At 47.1% G+C, this 15,383-nt stretch overlaps 1 protein-coding gene across 1 annotated transcript in view; it reads left to right on the top strand.

Moving 5' to 3' along the window:
* The window catches only part of PTPRT (protein tyrosine phosphatase receptor type T), a 770,667-nt gene that overhangs the window by 97,485 nt on the left and 657,799 nt on the right, over positions 1-15,383 (top strand). Inside the window, exon 5 of the mRNA XM_029917352.1 lies at positions 11,428-11,602. Within this exon, the coding sequence (XP_029773212.1) occupies positions 11,428-11,602 (175 nt within the window). The remainder of the gene's footprint in view (positions 1-11,427; positions 11,603-15,383) is intronic.

Below are 15,383 nucleotides of genomic sequence, written 5' to 3'. Positions count from 1 at the left end.
GCCCCCCACCTCCTGCACCAAGGGTAAAACTAGCCTCAGCTTTCCCCCTAGATAGCCTTCATCCAGAGGGGGTAGAAATGTCCTGCGTGTGTGACCTGGTCTTCATGGAGCGCTGTGCTCAGTGGTGCTCTGTGCGTGAATGTCTCGGGATTCCAGAGCAGGCCCCATCGGCCCCGCCACAGGGCTTGTTTCCAGGCCTCTCCACAAAGGATTTGCTTCTCTGTGCGATTGTACAACAAATAACATTTGATGAGTCCCAGAAATGAGGCCGTGAGTCCAAACGCTTGGCAGATATCTCCATAGGGGCAGCATGTGTGTTTAGACACATCACAGGCAGTAGACCGGGAGCAGACCCTGATCTGGCAGGAAAAGGCTCTTGCCCTGTGAGCGCATCAGCTCGACAGCAGTCACACCAGGGCTGACGGGATAAGCAGACGTGTCGGTCCCTTCTGCAGCTGATTTTTCCAATAAACCTGTTTCCCTGCTCCCTGGAGGGCTGACACGGGCTCAGGGCTGTGAGCGTGCTGGACCCCGCTCCTCCGTGCCCTGCCCCCACCTGCACCAGTGTCCCTTCCGCAGGGGCCTGCCGGTGCAGACCCAGTGGGCACACAACAACCAGACAGTGATGGTAAATGAAGGATAACAGCCGACATGTGTAGCACAGTTGGTTACCCGTATGATGGACTTAATTCTCACAGCCAGGCTTTCAGGGAGTCACTCCACTTAGCCCCGCTTTGTAGAGGAGGACGCTGTCTTTGAAGGGGGTCAGTGAGATCCCATAGGTCATGAGCCGTGGAGGCAGGATGGGAGTGTCCGAGTGTATCCCATTCTTCAGTCCTGACCATCCTTCCCTGGTCACTTCGTAGACCTGACACTTATGTCACCATGCCAGCCTTTCTTTCCCTACAGGTGGCTTACTATTAAAAAGAGATTCATTTATTTATTAGCACGTGTTTGCGCACCTCTATTTTGACTGTACTAGATACTTAAATAGACCTGTGTTGCTCAAAAGTACAAAGAAAAATCAACAAAACGAAAGTTATACCCTTGGGATTTTTTTCAAGTTGTTCCTGTCCAGTTGCATTCTTCTCTCCTTAGCTCCATTTCCTAAATATGTCTACACTTGTGTGGCTTTCTTCATCTCCCACCCCTACTGGACGTGGCCTTTGTTGAGGGTCCCCAGTGCTTTTCTTGTTGCTGAAGCCAGTGATGGTGATTCGTTATACTCGCCTCTTCTTGTATTGTTTGATGATGCTGACTGTTGCTCCTTGAAGACCTTCCTACCTTCTAGGTTCCATGAAATGACTTGCTGACGAGCACGAAGGGTCTGAGAGTTTACCTTACTTGCAGGCTAACAAGTTAGCCTGCACAGTTTCAGAGATGCTGGCAGAAGATGTGAGACTCCTGGGTCAGAGATAAAGGACTTGATTAGTCACCACACCACACAGCATGACCTTCATGTTTGCCACAATCTCCACCCATCCTTGCCAGTGAGAATTACATGGGGGTAGATTCGGGTCAGGTTTACATCCAGTGGGTCTGTGTCACGGCTGTGGAACCACTTTTTACTGTTAGCTGTATTAAGATATAATTGGTAAGCCATGAAGGATATTAGCAAGTCTAGAATTCAGTGGGTTTTAGTGTGTTTGCAGTCACGGCACGGTCATCACGTGCTTTTCTTTTCACCTGCAGGTGCCTTCGATCAAAAAATAGCTCCCTTAGGGCAACCCAGGGGATGGAATTCTAGCTGGGCTTTGGATCTACAGACGGTTGCATGCTCTCAAATTCCTCTGCACCTGATATACTGGCCCCTCCTCTCTCATCCTGTGCAACACATCTCTGAGGAATGTAGCTAACTTGGATCTGGAAATTTCCCTTCATGTACTCTTTCCTTGTTCACTTCCTAAACTTTTTCCTCAGTGTCTTCCCTCAGCCCATCCTCAGTGTATGCACTTAGGGATTTGGTCTCCAATCATCCTGGCCCCAGGGCGAGGGAGCTGCAGGAGGAGCGGTGAGCAGGACTTGCTTTGTGTCCACACAGAACTTACCATCTGACAGCACATACAAACATTAAGCAACTAACAGTTAAATATTTCAGTGCAGATGTGACCAGGCGATCAGGGGGAAGAGTAGGGTCTGCTGGCTAGGGTGTCGGGTTATGAGTATCTGAGAAGTGCCTTTGGAAGAAATGGCCTTTGTTCCGAGTTCTGAGAGGGGGAGCTGGAAATAGTCAAAGGAGATAGAGGCACACAGGGAGGCCACGTGGGCTGGCCCTTCACCACCTGCTCATCCTCTTTGCTCAGGGCTGAACACTCCCTATGGGGCTCATGCCAGGACCCTCCCAACTCTGCAGGAGCTCTGGGCTCGAGATCAACCCCTAATGAACAGTCAGTCATGTGTGCCATGGGCCTTTGGGAGGGCTTCAGCACAGCTAATCAAAAATGATTTATGTCTATTTCTATTTCTTTTAACTTTTAATAAAAAATAATCAAAAGCAATTCTTTAGAGTCTGCCAGAGAGGTACCAGTATGGTCTTAAGTGAATCAATGAGTCAGATTTTAGTGAGTTTCCAAATGTCATGCCATCGAAGTAGTATGACTAGAAGTGAAAAGAATATTCATTACAAGTGAATTGTGAGAATTTCACCTAAGTATTTTCTAGCCAGGAGATTTTGGGAGTAATTAGAGTAATTTTCAGCTGGAAATGCTGGGCTGCTTTTGCCGTGTGTGTGTGTGTGTGTGTGTGTGTGTGTGTGTGTGCGCGCACACACAAAGCAGCTCAGAGAAGGCTTTCAGGTCCCTGTATTAGAGTATTTCCTATAACAGTCGTCAGCACACAGCTCCCTTTTGTTAAAGACCATACTGTGTCCACTTCCACCCATCACAAATCAGTTAGAAGCCTGCATGCTCTCTCTGAAATGATGACAACCATTTTTGCAGGCTATGTCTTATCTCTCTGTGAAGGCAATAATGCCATGACAGAGGAGCAGAAGGGAGGGGGAATTGCGAAATGATGAGGCCATTAGAGAGGCCGCAGTAGCTAATAGAGTAGCGTGAAAACAGCAGACCCTCCGTGGCATCCAGTGTTTCTGTGATTTCTTCTCTAGGTAGTTCCTGAAGATAGGACTTGCCTGAGGGTAGTTGCATGTGCACTAGGGTCAGAATTTCTAACGTGGGGATATTTGCAGTGCTTATTCTTGTAGAGAGTGTGACTCTCAAATAATGTAAACAAACAAAAGCTAAGGGAAGGTGGAATTCTAGTTGTTTTGAAAGAGAGACCAGCAGCTGAAAATGAAGAAAGAAAAATGAGAGATTTCAAAGGAAGCTGTTGCCATGATGAGAGAGGCATGAGTGTATAAAATGGGATTAAGCAGGACTACAGCTTAGTTTTTACAATGCCTTTGTTCAACTAAGAATGTATGTCCTCCCTGGATGGATGAATTGGGACTAAGGTTCACCTTCTGGAAAGCAGCATCCTCATGGGCTTAGAGCTTGGCAAGCAGACAAAGCCATTGGGCAAAGAAAACAACCTTGCTCCAAGTGGACTCAGTGAACTGGGGTCTGGACTCTGGTTGCAGCATTAGAGCATGAGCTGGCTTCTAATGGCCCAGCAGTGGCTAGGCATCTTTGGTGCAGTGACTGATTGCTCAACCATAGGAGGTGGCCTGGATTTAAGGAATGTTTCCATTGATGTATTACGTGGTATGGTTTGGCTTCTCACTTTGCATTGAGGGACTTAAGAAGACTATAATTTTCAAGTCTTGGAGACGTAGGACAAAGTGAGCAACATCAGTATCCCTAGGGAACTTGTTAGAGATGCAGATTACCTAGCCTCACCCCTGACCTACTGAGTCACCCTTGAGGGGACTGATGAAGTGGGGGTAAGAACACCTTACTGAACCTAATAACATATCAGATACGCTGTTGCTTAATAACATATCCTGAGAGTCTGTTAGCCGAGAATGTGGGATGATGCTTGGACAGGGCATCTTCACATAGATATTCCCGATTTAGGGACCGCTGAGGTTTCCAGAAAGCTAGGCATCTGGGCTTCTGTCACAGCGTTTCCCAAACTGTTTTCTCTGGAGCAGTCATTTCTTCAAGGTGGTAGTTGATGTTCTTTGAATAAGCTGAGCGAGTTTCTGATACACTGCATACTCTACACTCCTCTTTCAGAGTCATTGTGAGCCATGCATTGTCATATATGGATGGCAGTTGGGCAATGTGATTTTAAAGCCTCATTTTCTGGAATCAGTCCACCTGGGTCCACGTTGTAACTTAGTCACTCAGCAAAGTCATATAAGGACTTGCTAGTACTCATGTGGTTGGTTCATGGACCCGTCCCAGACAGACTCACTGTCTGCCTTTTTAATGAGAACCCCAGGGGATTTGTATGCACAGTTTAAGAAATACTATTCATAAGGCATATTGCTTGACCTCTCTCTGCCTTGGTTTCCTCATTTGTAAAATAGTGTTTTTTCTAATGTTTATTTTTGAGAGAGAGAGAAAGAGAAGGAGGGAGGGAGGGGAAGGGGGAGGGAGAAAGAGCATGAGCTAGGGAGGGGCAGAGAGAGATAGAGGGAGATACAGAATCTGAAGCAGACTTTGAACTGTTAGTGCAGAGTCCCATGCAGGGCTTGAACTCTCAAACTGTGAGATCATGACCTGAGCCTAAGCTGGATGCTTAACCAAGTGAGACACCCAGGTGCCCCATAAAATAGTATTAATAGGATTTATTTCATGCTTTGTCATACAAGAGAAGCACCTGGAAGGTTTGTTAACACTGGACTGGGGCACCTGGGTGGCTCACCCAGTTAAGTATCTGACTCTTGATTTCAGCTCAGGTCATGATCTCCACTCTGGTCATGATCTTGAGGTCATGGGATTGAGCCCTACGCTGGGCTCTGTGCTGCGCCTGGAACCTGCTGGGGATCCGCGCTCTCCCTCTCTGCCCCTCCCCTGCCCACACTCACTCACTCTCCCTCTATTAAATAAATATACTTATAAAAAAGGACAGAAATAGACTAACTCCACCCCTAGAGTTCCTGATTTAATAGGTCTAGGGTGGGACCAGAGAATTTGCATTTCTAACAGGTTTGCAGGGGATGCTCGTACAGGAGATGTATAGACCGCACTTTGAGAGCCAGTGTTCTGGATCATTCTAAGAACATAGCTCTTTCCATGCTGACCCTGTTGTCCTTCAGGAAGCGTGCTGTTTCAACGCTCAATTTTATGTGTATGGTTTGCCCTTTTTGCTGTTTTGTTGGAATTTCAACCTAGTCTGTAAATTCCCCTAGGCAGAAATTATACCTTCCACACTTTGTACTCTCTCATTTTCTGTTTTGTTAAATAATGAGGACATTTCCAGTGTTATTGATAATTGAGTATGTAAGGAGGAAAAATCTCTGCTTGCCAGCCCCAGTAAACACTGTTGCAAATGGATATCAGCCCTGGGATTCTCTTTAAAATGTCCATTTCCAACAAGTGTCCAGGTGACGCTGATGGTCCAGGAACCACCCTTGGGGAAGTCCTTTCACAGAGATTTTTAAAGGATTAAGTGAATTCTGTCGTGTAATCCAGTTAACACAGTGCCTAGCATAGACTGTGTACTCGAAAATGTTAATGTGATTTTTACTTAATAAATGCTTGGGCAAATCCTGTTAGGATAAACAAGATATTTATCAAACTCAGTCATGGAGCTTTTGATTCATGGGAGATGTGTTGGCTTTTAGGGGAAGCAGGGTCTTACTGCAGGGGTGCTCACACTTCCCCACATAGTGTGTGTTCTCTGGAATCAGTGCCCAGCCTGCTTGCCCCCGCCCCCCATTCCAGATTTTTAAATATAAATTCTGGGGTAGACTAGCAGCAACTCTCAAGACAGTGGCTTGTGGGACTTCAGGAGACCCCATGTTTAAGGTACCATAGGAGGAGACAAGATAGGGAAGTGTTGGGCAGAATGGATATTACTGGTGTCCATGATGGTGCCCTTTAAGAGCAAGTGTCCCCAATCCTAAGGCACTATGCAGTTGGATGCTGAAGGCTCTCAGCTCCCTCTTCCCCAGAGAACTGCCCTGGGGCTAATAGGAACAGCTTTCTCCTTTTCCCACCTGGCAGGTCATGACAGGTGACTGACTGACATGGGGTACCAGTGCTGGCTCCTTGCTTCAAGCTAGGATCAGCTCTGGTACACTTCAGGATCCCAAGGTCCCGTGGAATTGCGCTGGAGCTGGACTAAGTTTTGATAACATCCTTCTTGGGCTCCTTTTCTCACTATGTCCTTCACGCCCTTTGTCCTGAGGACACTCAGCAGGTCGCCATGTCTCAGACTCTGCTTCTGGGGAGCCCAGCCCTGTCAGGGCTCACTGGGAAATTTACTATATTTGCCATGGGCACAGAGGGGCTGGAAGATGACTCAGTTGTAGAATAATGGATGTAGGTCTGAAAGAAGAGGAAGTGTGCCTGAAATTTCAGAGGAAGGGTATGCTTATTTGTGCAAAATACATAGGAGCCGAAAGAAACTTTCCAGCATGCGGGAGTGGTGACATGGGGGTCACAGATTCTTCCCAGGCTTCCATCTGTGTCATCCATGCCATCTTTCTGTCTGGCTTTTCCCAGGACTTTGGCTTTTCTTCTTTGTTGCTTTCTTTCCTAGCACCCTAGTCTCTGTATCCTTGTGCATGTCCATGACACCTAGTGTCTTGGTTGGGAGGATTTCCTCTCCCACCTTGTCCCTGGGCTGCAGTCCATTTCCAGTTCTTAGCATCCTGCTGTTCCATCCCTCCCTGGGCTGACTCAAACCTGCTCAGTTGCTTGTGAGTCTGTTCCTGGCTTGATGAAACCTCCCCTTGTTTTCTCCCCTCGTGTTTTCTTTTCTGCCTGTGTCTGGGGCTGGGGCAGTGGCTGGAACCTCTGCTGCTTTATGTATGCCCTCTGCATCAATCTCTTCTCCACGTTGCCACCCGTGTTCTGGAGCCTGAGCTTGTCCCAATACTTGGTCTTCTAGAATTTCTCCTGAGTTGCTGCTCATGTCTTGACTTCCAGCACCTACTTGCTTCCGTCTGGCCTCATCTGTCTGAACTTCACCTTCATTTTTCCTTGCCTGGGGTCCATCAGAGTGCCATTTCCCATCATGGCCCTGGGCTCTTCTGCCCATTCCTGCCCTGCTGTTGTCTGCTCCCAATATGACAAGTGTGATTATCAAAAGGCCTATTTTCCAGAGATTTTATAAGACAACCTGCAATTTCCTATCTTTCGATGGGAGAAAGCCTGATAGTTGGGGAACTAAAGAGAAAAATGTGAATTGTTCAGGGGGCGCACTCCCTCCTCCCTGGTTCTGCTGATCTGACATCAGTAAGAAAAGTAAATAATACTGGAGATCCAAGCAAGATAAAATTTGAACTAAATGTGGAAAAGGAATGCTTGGCACTTAATCAGCCCGTTGCTGTTTGTGTTCGTTTTTTTATTGCTGTTGTCACAAATTAGACTTAGTGGCTAAAACAACACAGGTTCACTACCTTGCGGTGGTGGAGATGAGAAGTCAGAAATGGCTCTTCCACAGCTAGCCGGAGGGATTGGTTGGGCTGCATTCCATCCGGAGGATCCACTCCCTGACCTCTCCCTGCTTCTGGAAGCTGCCTGCATTCTTGGGCTCATGGCTCCCTCCCCTATCATCAAGCCATCAGTTAATGCCACTCTGTCAGTCTGTTTCATCAAAGTTCCTTTCATCCGGGTACGGACACTTTAGGGAGCTATCATTATCCTGTGTACCCCACTTTTCACGGTTAACTTGGAGAGCTCCGCTCCCACCAGAATGTTTTATGTGCTAAGTGTTTTGTAGCCCTTCTCATTTATCCCTCACGATAATGTCATAAAGGTGGCACCAATATCAAATCCATTGTAGGTACGAAGAAATCAAAGGTAAGAGAAATGAAATCAGAGCACAAGGCTGCACGTATTGGGCATTTGCTTGAATTTGTCTTATCATTACCTACCCCATCTTTCTGTAGCTCCAGCCCTCTCTCAAATACCTAGCCTCCTGGGAGCTCACCTGTGACACGCAGGAGAGGGGCTGCGTGGGCGGAGGGAACAGTGGCAGAGGAGGAGTTTTATGCCAGATAGGTTTGTTTATTCTCAGCACATTATTTTCCCCCCTGGATTCCTATATACTTCTTTATCCTTAACGTCCAATATTTTTATGAAGTAAAGTGTGTACCTCAATTGTTTTGGTCTTCATAAACTTTATCAAGTAGACGGTAGACCGTTTTAGTCTGAAGATTTAGGTCTTAGTTTCATCCAGGCAAGTGAGCTGGTAGATGTTGGGATATGATTTGATTTCTATTCCCTCAGCTTCCGTCTTCAGGAGTACCAGTTACTTATCTGGTGTTTAGTTGTCTGGTGTCTGTTTTCTTCATCAATTTGCCTTCCTCCTATCCTTTCATCTGTGTCTTTTTTGCGATCTGGGTTATTTTCCCAAGCCTGTCCACCGCCCGCCCCCCCCCCCATTGTTGCTTTGATACACTGTTGATTCTGCTGTTCATTCCCTGTGCCCTTGTGAATCCTGCAAATGGCATCATTTGTTTCCCGTAATTCTTTTGAGGTTTATCTTCTTTCTTACTACTTTTCCTTCTCCGCTCACCTCTTGGCTCCTGGTCTGTAGAGTTCATGTGCTGACCTTGCTCTTGGTGTCTCCTTTCTTATTCCCCCAGGTTTCTTTGCTGTTCAAAGCATTGGAGGTGGGAGGAAGAGCTCTGTGTCTGATGAGCTGTCTTATTGAGACATACGTATTTTTGCTTGTTTCCCCTCACACAACTTCCCATCCTTTACCTTGTCATTGCCCTATTTATTTATTTATTTATTTATTTATTTATTTATTTATTTCTCTTTAGCTAAGAAATTGGTGGCAAATAGGTGGATCTTGGCTATGCCCATTTCCCACCCTCTTCCACATTTGGGAATGAGGGGGTGAAGGGTGGGAAGTAGTCACTGCACATTAGAGCCACAAATGGTATCGGTAGGCTGTACTCTGACACTAGGTGGCCCGCATTCAGACCCAAGCTGTGCCAGCTGGGCAGGTGCTTCTCTGAGCCTCAGCTTCCTCATACAAGCCGTGGAGATAGTAAGTGTGCCCACCCTACAGGTTGGCGTGAGGAATGAGTGAAGAAGGGATGGAAACCACTTAGCCCATAACACTGCCTAGTCACTGTTAGCTTGAAAAGGGAGGAAGAGGGGCGTCTGGGTGGCTCAGTCGGTTAAGCATTCGGGTTAGGTCATGCTCTGTGCTTGTGAGTTTGAGCCCCACCTCAGGCTCTGTGCTGACAGCTCAGAGCTTGGATCCTGATTTGGATTCTGTCTCTCTCTCCCTCTGCCCCTCCCCTGCTCACACACTCTCCCTCTCAAATATAAATAAACATTAAAAAATTTTAAAAAGGAAAGAAGAGTTCAAAGTGTTTATGATGAGATTAGTCAATCAGGTTAGAAAATACCCACCCAGAGCCTCCTCACTCCCTTTCCAGGTGTGAAGGGCCTGCTCAGCAGTGAGGAAAATGGGCTAAATTTTCTGGTGACCCATGCATTCAGCCAACTTTCTCTCAAATGAGGACACATTCCTGGCATTTGCCAGAATGTCCTCTATACTTCCCTGCACTGTTTTGAGAGAGGGCCTTGTGTCTGGTGTCCGGTCAGTTCTCACGATTTGAGCAAGTGGTTCCAACTCTTGCAAAACCATGTTGGAGTGTGAGCCAGGTGGTGGGCAGACTCAGCCCTGATGAGTGCCTCCTTCGGTGGATGCCTCGCATTATTCTTGTTTGGTCGTGCTGCTTACTTCCTGGAAATGGAGGGGTTATGGCTGCCCCTCATCCTGCCATGCTTTTAAAAAAATACCATTTATTTTATTATGTTCAAGTATAAAAGCCGTATTTGAGACAAAAAGTCTAGAGAATGCCAAAAAGTCAAAAAGAAAACCATCAGCTATAATCTCCCTGTTCAGTCTGGAGCAAGTCAGACAGAGGCCTTGGTTTTGCTGTGTTTCTTGTCCTTTTGCTTACTGCCCTCCCCCGCTGGTCCATCTCATTCCCTTGGGACAGCTGAGCACAGTGGTCCTATCCCCTCTCACCTCCTAGTCCTGACATGTACCTGATGGGGATGTTGGTGGATGGAAGCAGGTCACGTGTCTGCTGGAAGCACTTATTTTGGACAGGAAGTGAAGATTGCTTTGCACAAGTTTCCGGGCATGGGAATGTCACAAGTCCTAAGATTTTCTGAAATCCAACAAGACAGTGAAAGCAATCAGTGTTCCTTTTGGAAAAGAAATTAAATAGAGGTAGTGAGGATGGGGGGCTCGGTGAAAAGATGCTTGCCTGAAGTTGGAAATGCTGGCTAAGGGATTTCCTGACTCTGCCTGTTGACTCAGCCATACTGACATTTGGATTCTGCTAAGAAGAGAAGCAGTGATACATGTGTCACAGGCTGGGAGGATTAAGAAGGAGATCCAGGGTCTGGCTCATGATAGATGCTTAATAAACATTCACACAAGCTGCATCCTCATGCACGAGCCTTGCCGGTTACCTTAACTTGCTGCTGCAGAAGGGTCCCGTTCAGACTGAGAATATCACACCTGAGATTCAGCATGGTACAGACAGAAATGTGTGTCCATCTTGATTCTAGAATTGTTTACCAAGTCTGGAGGTCGGGGACAGTGCTGTAGATGAAAGGGGCAAAATCATGTCCTAGCGGGGCTCATAGTCTAGTCTCCGGTGGGAAACACGTGTATGCAAAAATGCTTGGAAAGTGCACCATACATAAGAGAGGGATGAGCTTCTAGAAGGTAGTATGATGAGGGAACTTGCTAGAGATGGCGATGGGATGAGTGTGGGTTTTTAAGGGTGAAGAAGTGTCTGCAGGCAGACAGGAGGTTCCAGGCAGAGGAAACAGCAAATGCCAAGGAGGAGAAGTGCTGGAAAGCCCCCGTCCACACCATGCCTGGGGACACAGATAGCCTGTGTGTGGCCATCAGGGTGCCGGCCATTGGCTGGAGGCCAGGCTGTTTATTGTCACTTCATGGATTATATTTTTAGGAACCTACCTGAGTCTGTCATTGGGGGAACCCTGTGGACTCTGCTTGAGAGATGAAGGAAAATGGGAGGCAGGCTGAGGGCCAAGTGCCAACCTCAGACTCAGGGCAAGCAAGGAACCAAGGTGTTCAGAGGAGGCCTGTGCCCTCTCTTACCGTTAGGCACCTGCCTTCTTGAATTGGCTTTCTTGCAAAGTTTTTACTCGTATCAGATCACTTGAAAAGCCAGGCACACAGACTCCTCCTCAGGAAAAGCCTCTGCCCCATGGGTAGGTGGACAGGTGGGGCTTCCCAGCTGAGGTCACCTGGTGCTCTGTGATGATGTGGTTTCTCCTCTCCCTCCCTCCCTCTGTCCTGCAGCAATGGAATGGCAGGGACACGGCCCTCATGGTCACCCGCGTGGTCAACCACAGACGCTTCTCGGCCACGGTCAGTGTGGCGGACACTGCCCAGCGGAGCGTGAGCAAGTACCGCTGTGTGATCCGCTCCGATGGCGGCTCTGGCGTGTCCAACTATGCTGAGCTGATTGTGAAAGGTGAGTGCCCCCAGCACCTGCCTTTCCCACGGGGCTGATCTCAGGGGCTGCTGCGGCCCCATCCTCAGAGGGTGCAAGGAACTGAGGTGCCTGCTCTTCTCTGCTGCTCCTCCTTCCAGTCATTTGAAGGACACAGGATTTCTATGCCCCCCATTCCCACACTCGGCAGAGAAAGAGGCGAAGTTACTGGAAAATTGTATAATTTTGCATTATTCTTCCAAGTTGAGTCTAAGAAGGTCCACGTGGGCAAGCCTGTGGGCTCTGGAACATGGAAGACATCTCCAAATTTGGCTTTATTTTGCATTTAAAGTTAGAATGAGCCAATGCCCTTGTGTTTGGTTGTGTTCTATTGCTGTGTTCAGAGAATAGAATTGTTTCTGAGGGATTGTTTATTGAAAATTCCGTGTAATGACAATATTTCGGAAGGACTTCTGAAATAACCCCCCACCCCCCTGGCCTTGATTCAGCTCTTTTCAGTTTTCTTGTTCTTGTTCACCTGGAGGTATTGTTGGCATGTCTTACATTAAAATATGCACATTGCTTCCTTTTCTACATCTTCCAAGGAGCCGGATATCCCATTTATTTTTGAAAGCCTATGTAATTTTTCTTTTAATGCTTAATGGCTGTATACTATTTCATCAAGTGAATCATCCCATTTCTTAAAATCTCCCTATTTGTAGTCATCTAGGTGATTCCAGGTGTTTATGTTTTTGTTTTATCTTAGCTTTGTGCATCAATTAACACCTCAATAGAGTTCTTCCCAAGAGAACATTTTTATTCTATTGAACCAGATTATTTCCTTGGATAAATTCCCTAGGGGTAGAGTTGGTAGGGCCAAAGAATATGAGCATCTTTATGGATTTTTATTTGTGTTGCAATACTGCTTTTGCAGGAAGTGGTTTGACAGTTTACCCTGGAAAAAAGTAGTGTATGGATGTACTCATTTTCCAGTGTTATGTTCACCAATTAAAATTTTAATATAGTGTAACTTAGTGAATGAAATAATGAACCTGTTCATCTTCTGCTAGCTATAGAATGATACCCATTATGCATGGAGGTGAAAACTCTGGATTGACTCCCTAGAAGTCTGAGTATGGGTTGGGGTAAGGGCCTTGACCTCTGTTTGCTGGCCCCCATGTAATTAATAGCCTTGCCTGAACCTAGACTGGGCGTTATAGTCTGAGAGTCTCTCTCCTGGGCTGTCCTGACTCTAGATGGATATTCATATGGCTGGCTGACTGTTATCAGTCAGGTCTTAGCTTGAATGTCCTCATGTCATTTTCTCTGAGAGAATGTCCCCAGCCCCCATGCTGCTGGGTGCTCTTTATCACATCACCTTGTCCCTTCTTCTGCATAGTACTTACCACACTTCAAAAATATAGTGTAGGGGCGCCTGGGTGGCTCAGTCGGTTGAGCCTCCGACTTCAGCTCAGGTCAGATCTCACGTTAGTGAGTTCAAGCCCCGCGTCAGACTCTGTGCTGACAGCTAGCTCAGAGCCTGGAGCCTGCTTCCAGTTCTGTGTCTCCTTCTCTCTCTGCCCCTACCCCTCGCATGCTCTGTCTCTCTCTGTATCAAAAATAAATAAAACATTTAAAAAAACCAAAAATATAGTGTAGCTTTATTCATGTTTTTGGTAATTCTCCATCTTGCCCTTTAGGAGATGAGCTCTGTGAGAATCAGGGTATTTTTTATTTTGTTCATGGTTCACGAGGTCCCCAGGCTTTTAGCCATAGGCTCAGCCCAAGTGCCCAGTTTGCCCAAATACATACAAAACTGCCAGCGATTGAGTGTTGTGACCTGTGCTGTTGGTCATTTCATAAGGCTCAACCTTAAAATACTGATTGAATGATGGATGAGTAAATGAGTTATTGGCCTCAGCAGGAACTCATTTCATCTCCATAATGCCAGGTACACTTAAGCTGAAGATCAACAAATTAGGCAGTCCTGAAGAAAAAGACCAACAGAGGGGGGGGAAATCATCTTAAAATCATTGACATTGAGCGACATTAATATATAACAGAAACCATCATTTCAATCACATTAGGCTCCTGTGTTTGCCGTTTTGGTGCCATACGGTTAATTTCGGTAACAGTGGCCTCAGCAGGCCTTTCAGGCGCTGGGTGAATACGTAATTTCCTGAGCCGCCCCCTCTGGAAGTTCATCATACCCCTTCCACGGCAGCCTCAGCTCTACAGTGGGAACCCGCCAGAGAACAGACCGCGTTTGCTCATGCTCCCTTTCCACAGCCTTGCCCACACCTCGCAGGTGCCCGGCAGCAGGATGGTAAGGAGGTGACAGGATAAGTGAGCGTGGCAGCTCGTGTAGTGCTCTGATCATTTCCCACAGACACAGGGAACCAGAAAGTGCTTGGTTCATTCTTCCTTTATGTCCCTTGTGGGTTACCAAGTCCCGAAGCCTTTGGGACGGAGGATGGCATCTCCTTGGGGAAGTGTCATCACCTTTGTCTGGAAGAGTGGCCAGGTTCATTGGGGCAGTGATTGATCTTTTGTGGGCTGTGCATCCTGGGCTGGAGTTTGGGCTTCGGGGGGAACAGTACACTGGCCACGTTTCTCACTGTGACCCAGGAGCCCCTGCTGCCCCCTGTGCCTTCACCTGCAGCCCTCACTGTTCTAGAGGAGGTGTTGGGTGGCCTCCTTCAGAGGTCTCCTCCCCAGTGTGCCTTCCCTGTAACCCTCCTTTTATTACACCTTGATGAAAACTTTTATGGGGGGACACCTGGGTGGCTCAGTCAGGTAAGCGTCTGCCTCTTGATCCTGCCTTAAGTCATGATCTCCACATCAGGCTCTGAGCTGTCAGCACGGAGCCTGCTTGGCATTCTGTCTCTTCCCTGTTTCCTCCTCCCTCAAACACACAAGTGCTCACTTGCTCTTCTCTCTGAAATAAACTTTTGAAAAAAAAAAAAAAAAGAAAATCTTTTGGGATAGCACTTTTTAGTGACCATGTTTTTTGTTTTTTGTTTTTTCCCAGTTAGTGGCAAGCTGGAAGCTGGGCCCTTGAATGTAGAAGTCGTTTCACATAGGTTATCTCCTGCAGTCCTAATTGTGGCCCTGTGCCCTCATTTTATTTTAGTTCCTGTTGCAGTGGGGGGAACAGCCACAGCCAGGCTAAGAAACAGTCCTCATGGGCAGAGCCAGGTTTGGCTCGGGGTTGGCTCATGCTATTTCAGCCATCCTGGAGGCCTCAGGGTTGTGACCTTGTCGGCACCTGGTATTGTGATGTTCTAAACAGTGTTGAAGGGGTCCAGACTGCATCCAAAGCCCATGACAAGAGTCTCTGGACCTGTCGCTAACTTGGCCTTTTAACTCCTGCTTTCTCCATCACTCCCTTCCCCGTCCGGGAGCCGAGTACTTCGTACCTTCCAGAGTCCAAGAGAAATGGATTTAAGTTTTTTTACACACATACTCCTAAATAGCTAATGGTAACCAAGCCAAATAAGAGAATGAAAGGCAGGGGACACCCAGGAGCAGCAGTGATGTCTGGCCAGGAACCTGTGTGAAGACAGCATCTGGAGGAAAGTGTCTTTGGAAGAGTGACTCTCTGGCCTCTTGGAGCCCCTTGCCATGACTGAGCAGGGTGGCTAGATCCTTTAGCGCTGAAATACTTGCACTTAAAAAAAAGCCCAACCAGGAATAAACATAAATCTTCTTTCAGGGAATGGAGAAAACTTAAGAAAACAAAGAGAGTCTCAAGGGCTAAATTTCCTCTCAGGGGAAGGAGCTTCTGCCCAAATGTAGCTTCCTATTCCTAGCTTACACGTCA

Source organism: Suricata suricatta, chromosome 12, assembly GCF_006229205.1.
Source record: "Suricata suricatta isolate VVHF042 chromosome 12, meerkat_22Aug2017_6uvM2_HiC, whole genome shotgun sequence".
NCBI lineage: Eukaryota > Metazoa > Chordata > Mammalia > Carnivora > Herpestidae > Suricata > Suricata suricatta.
The sequence above is the reverse complement of the archived record's forward strand: the minus strand, read 5'-3'. Positions and strand labels throughout refer to the sequence as shown.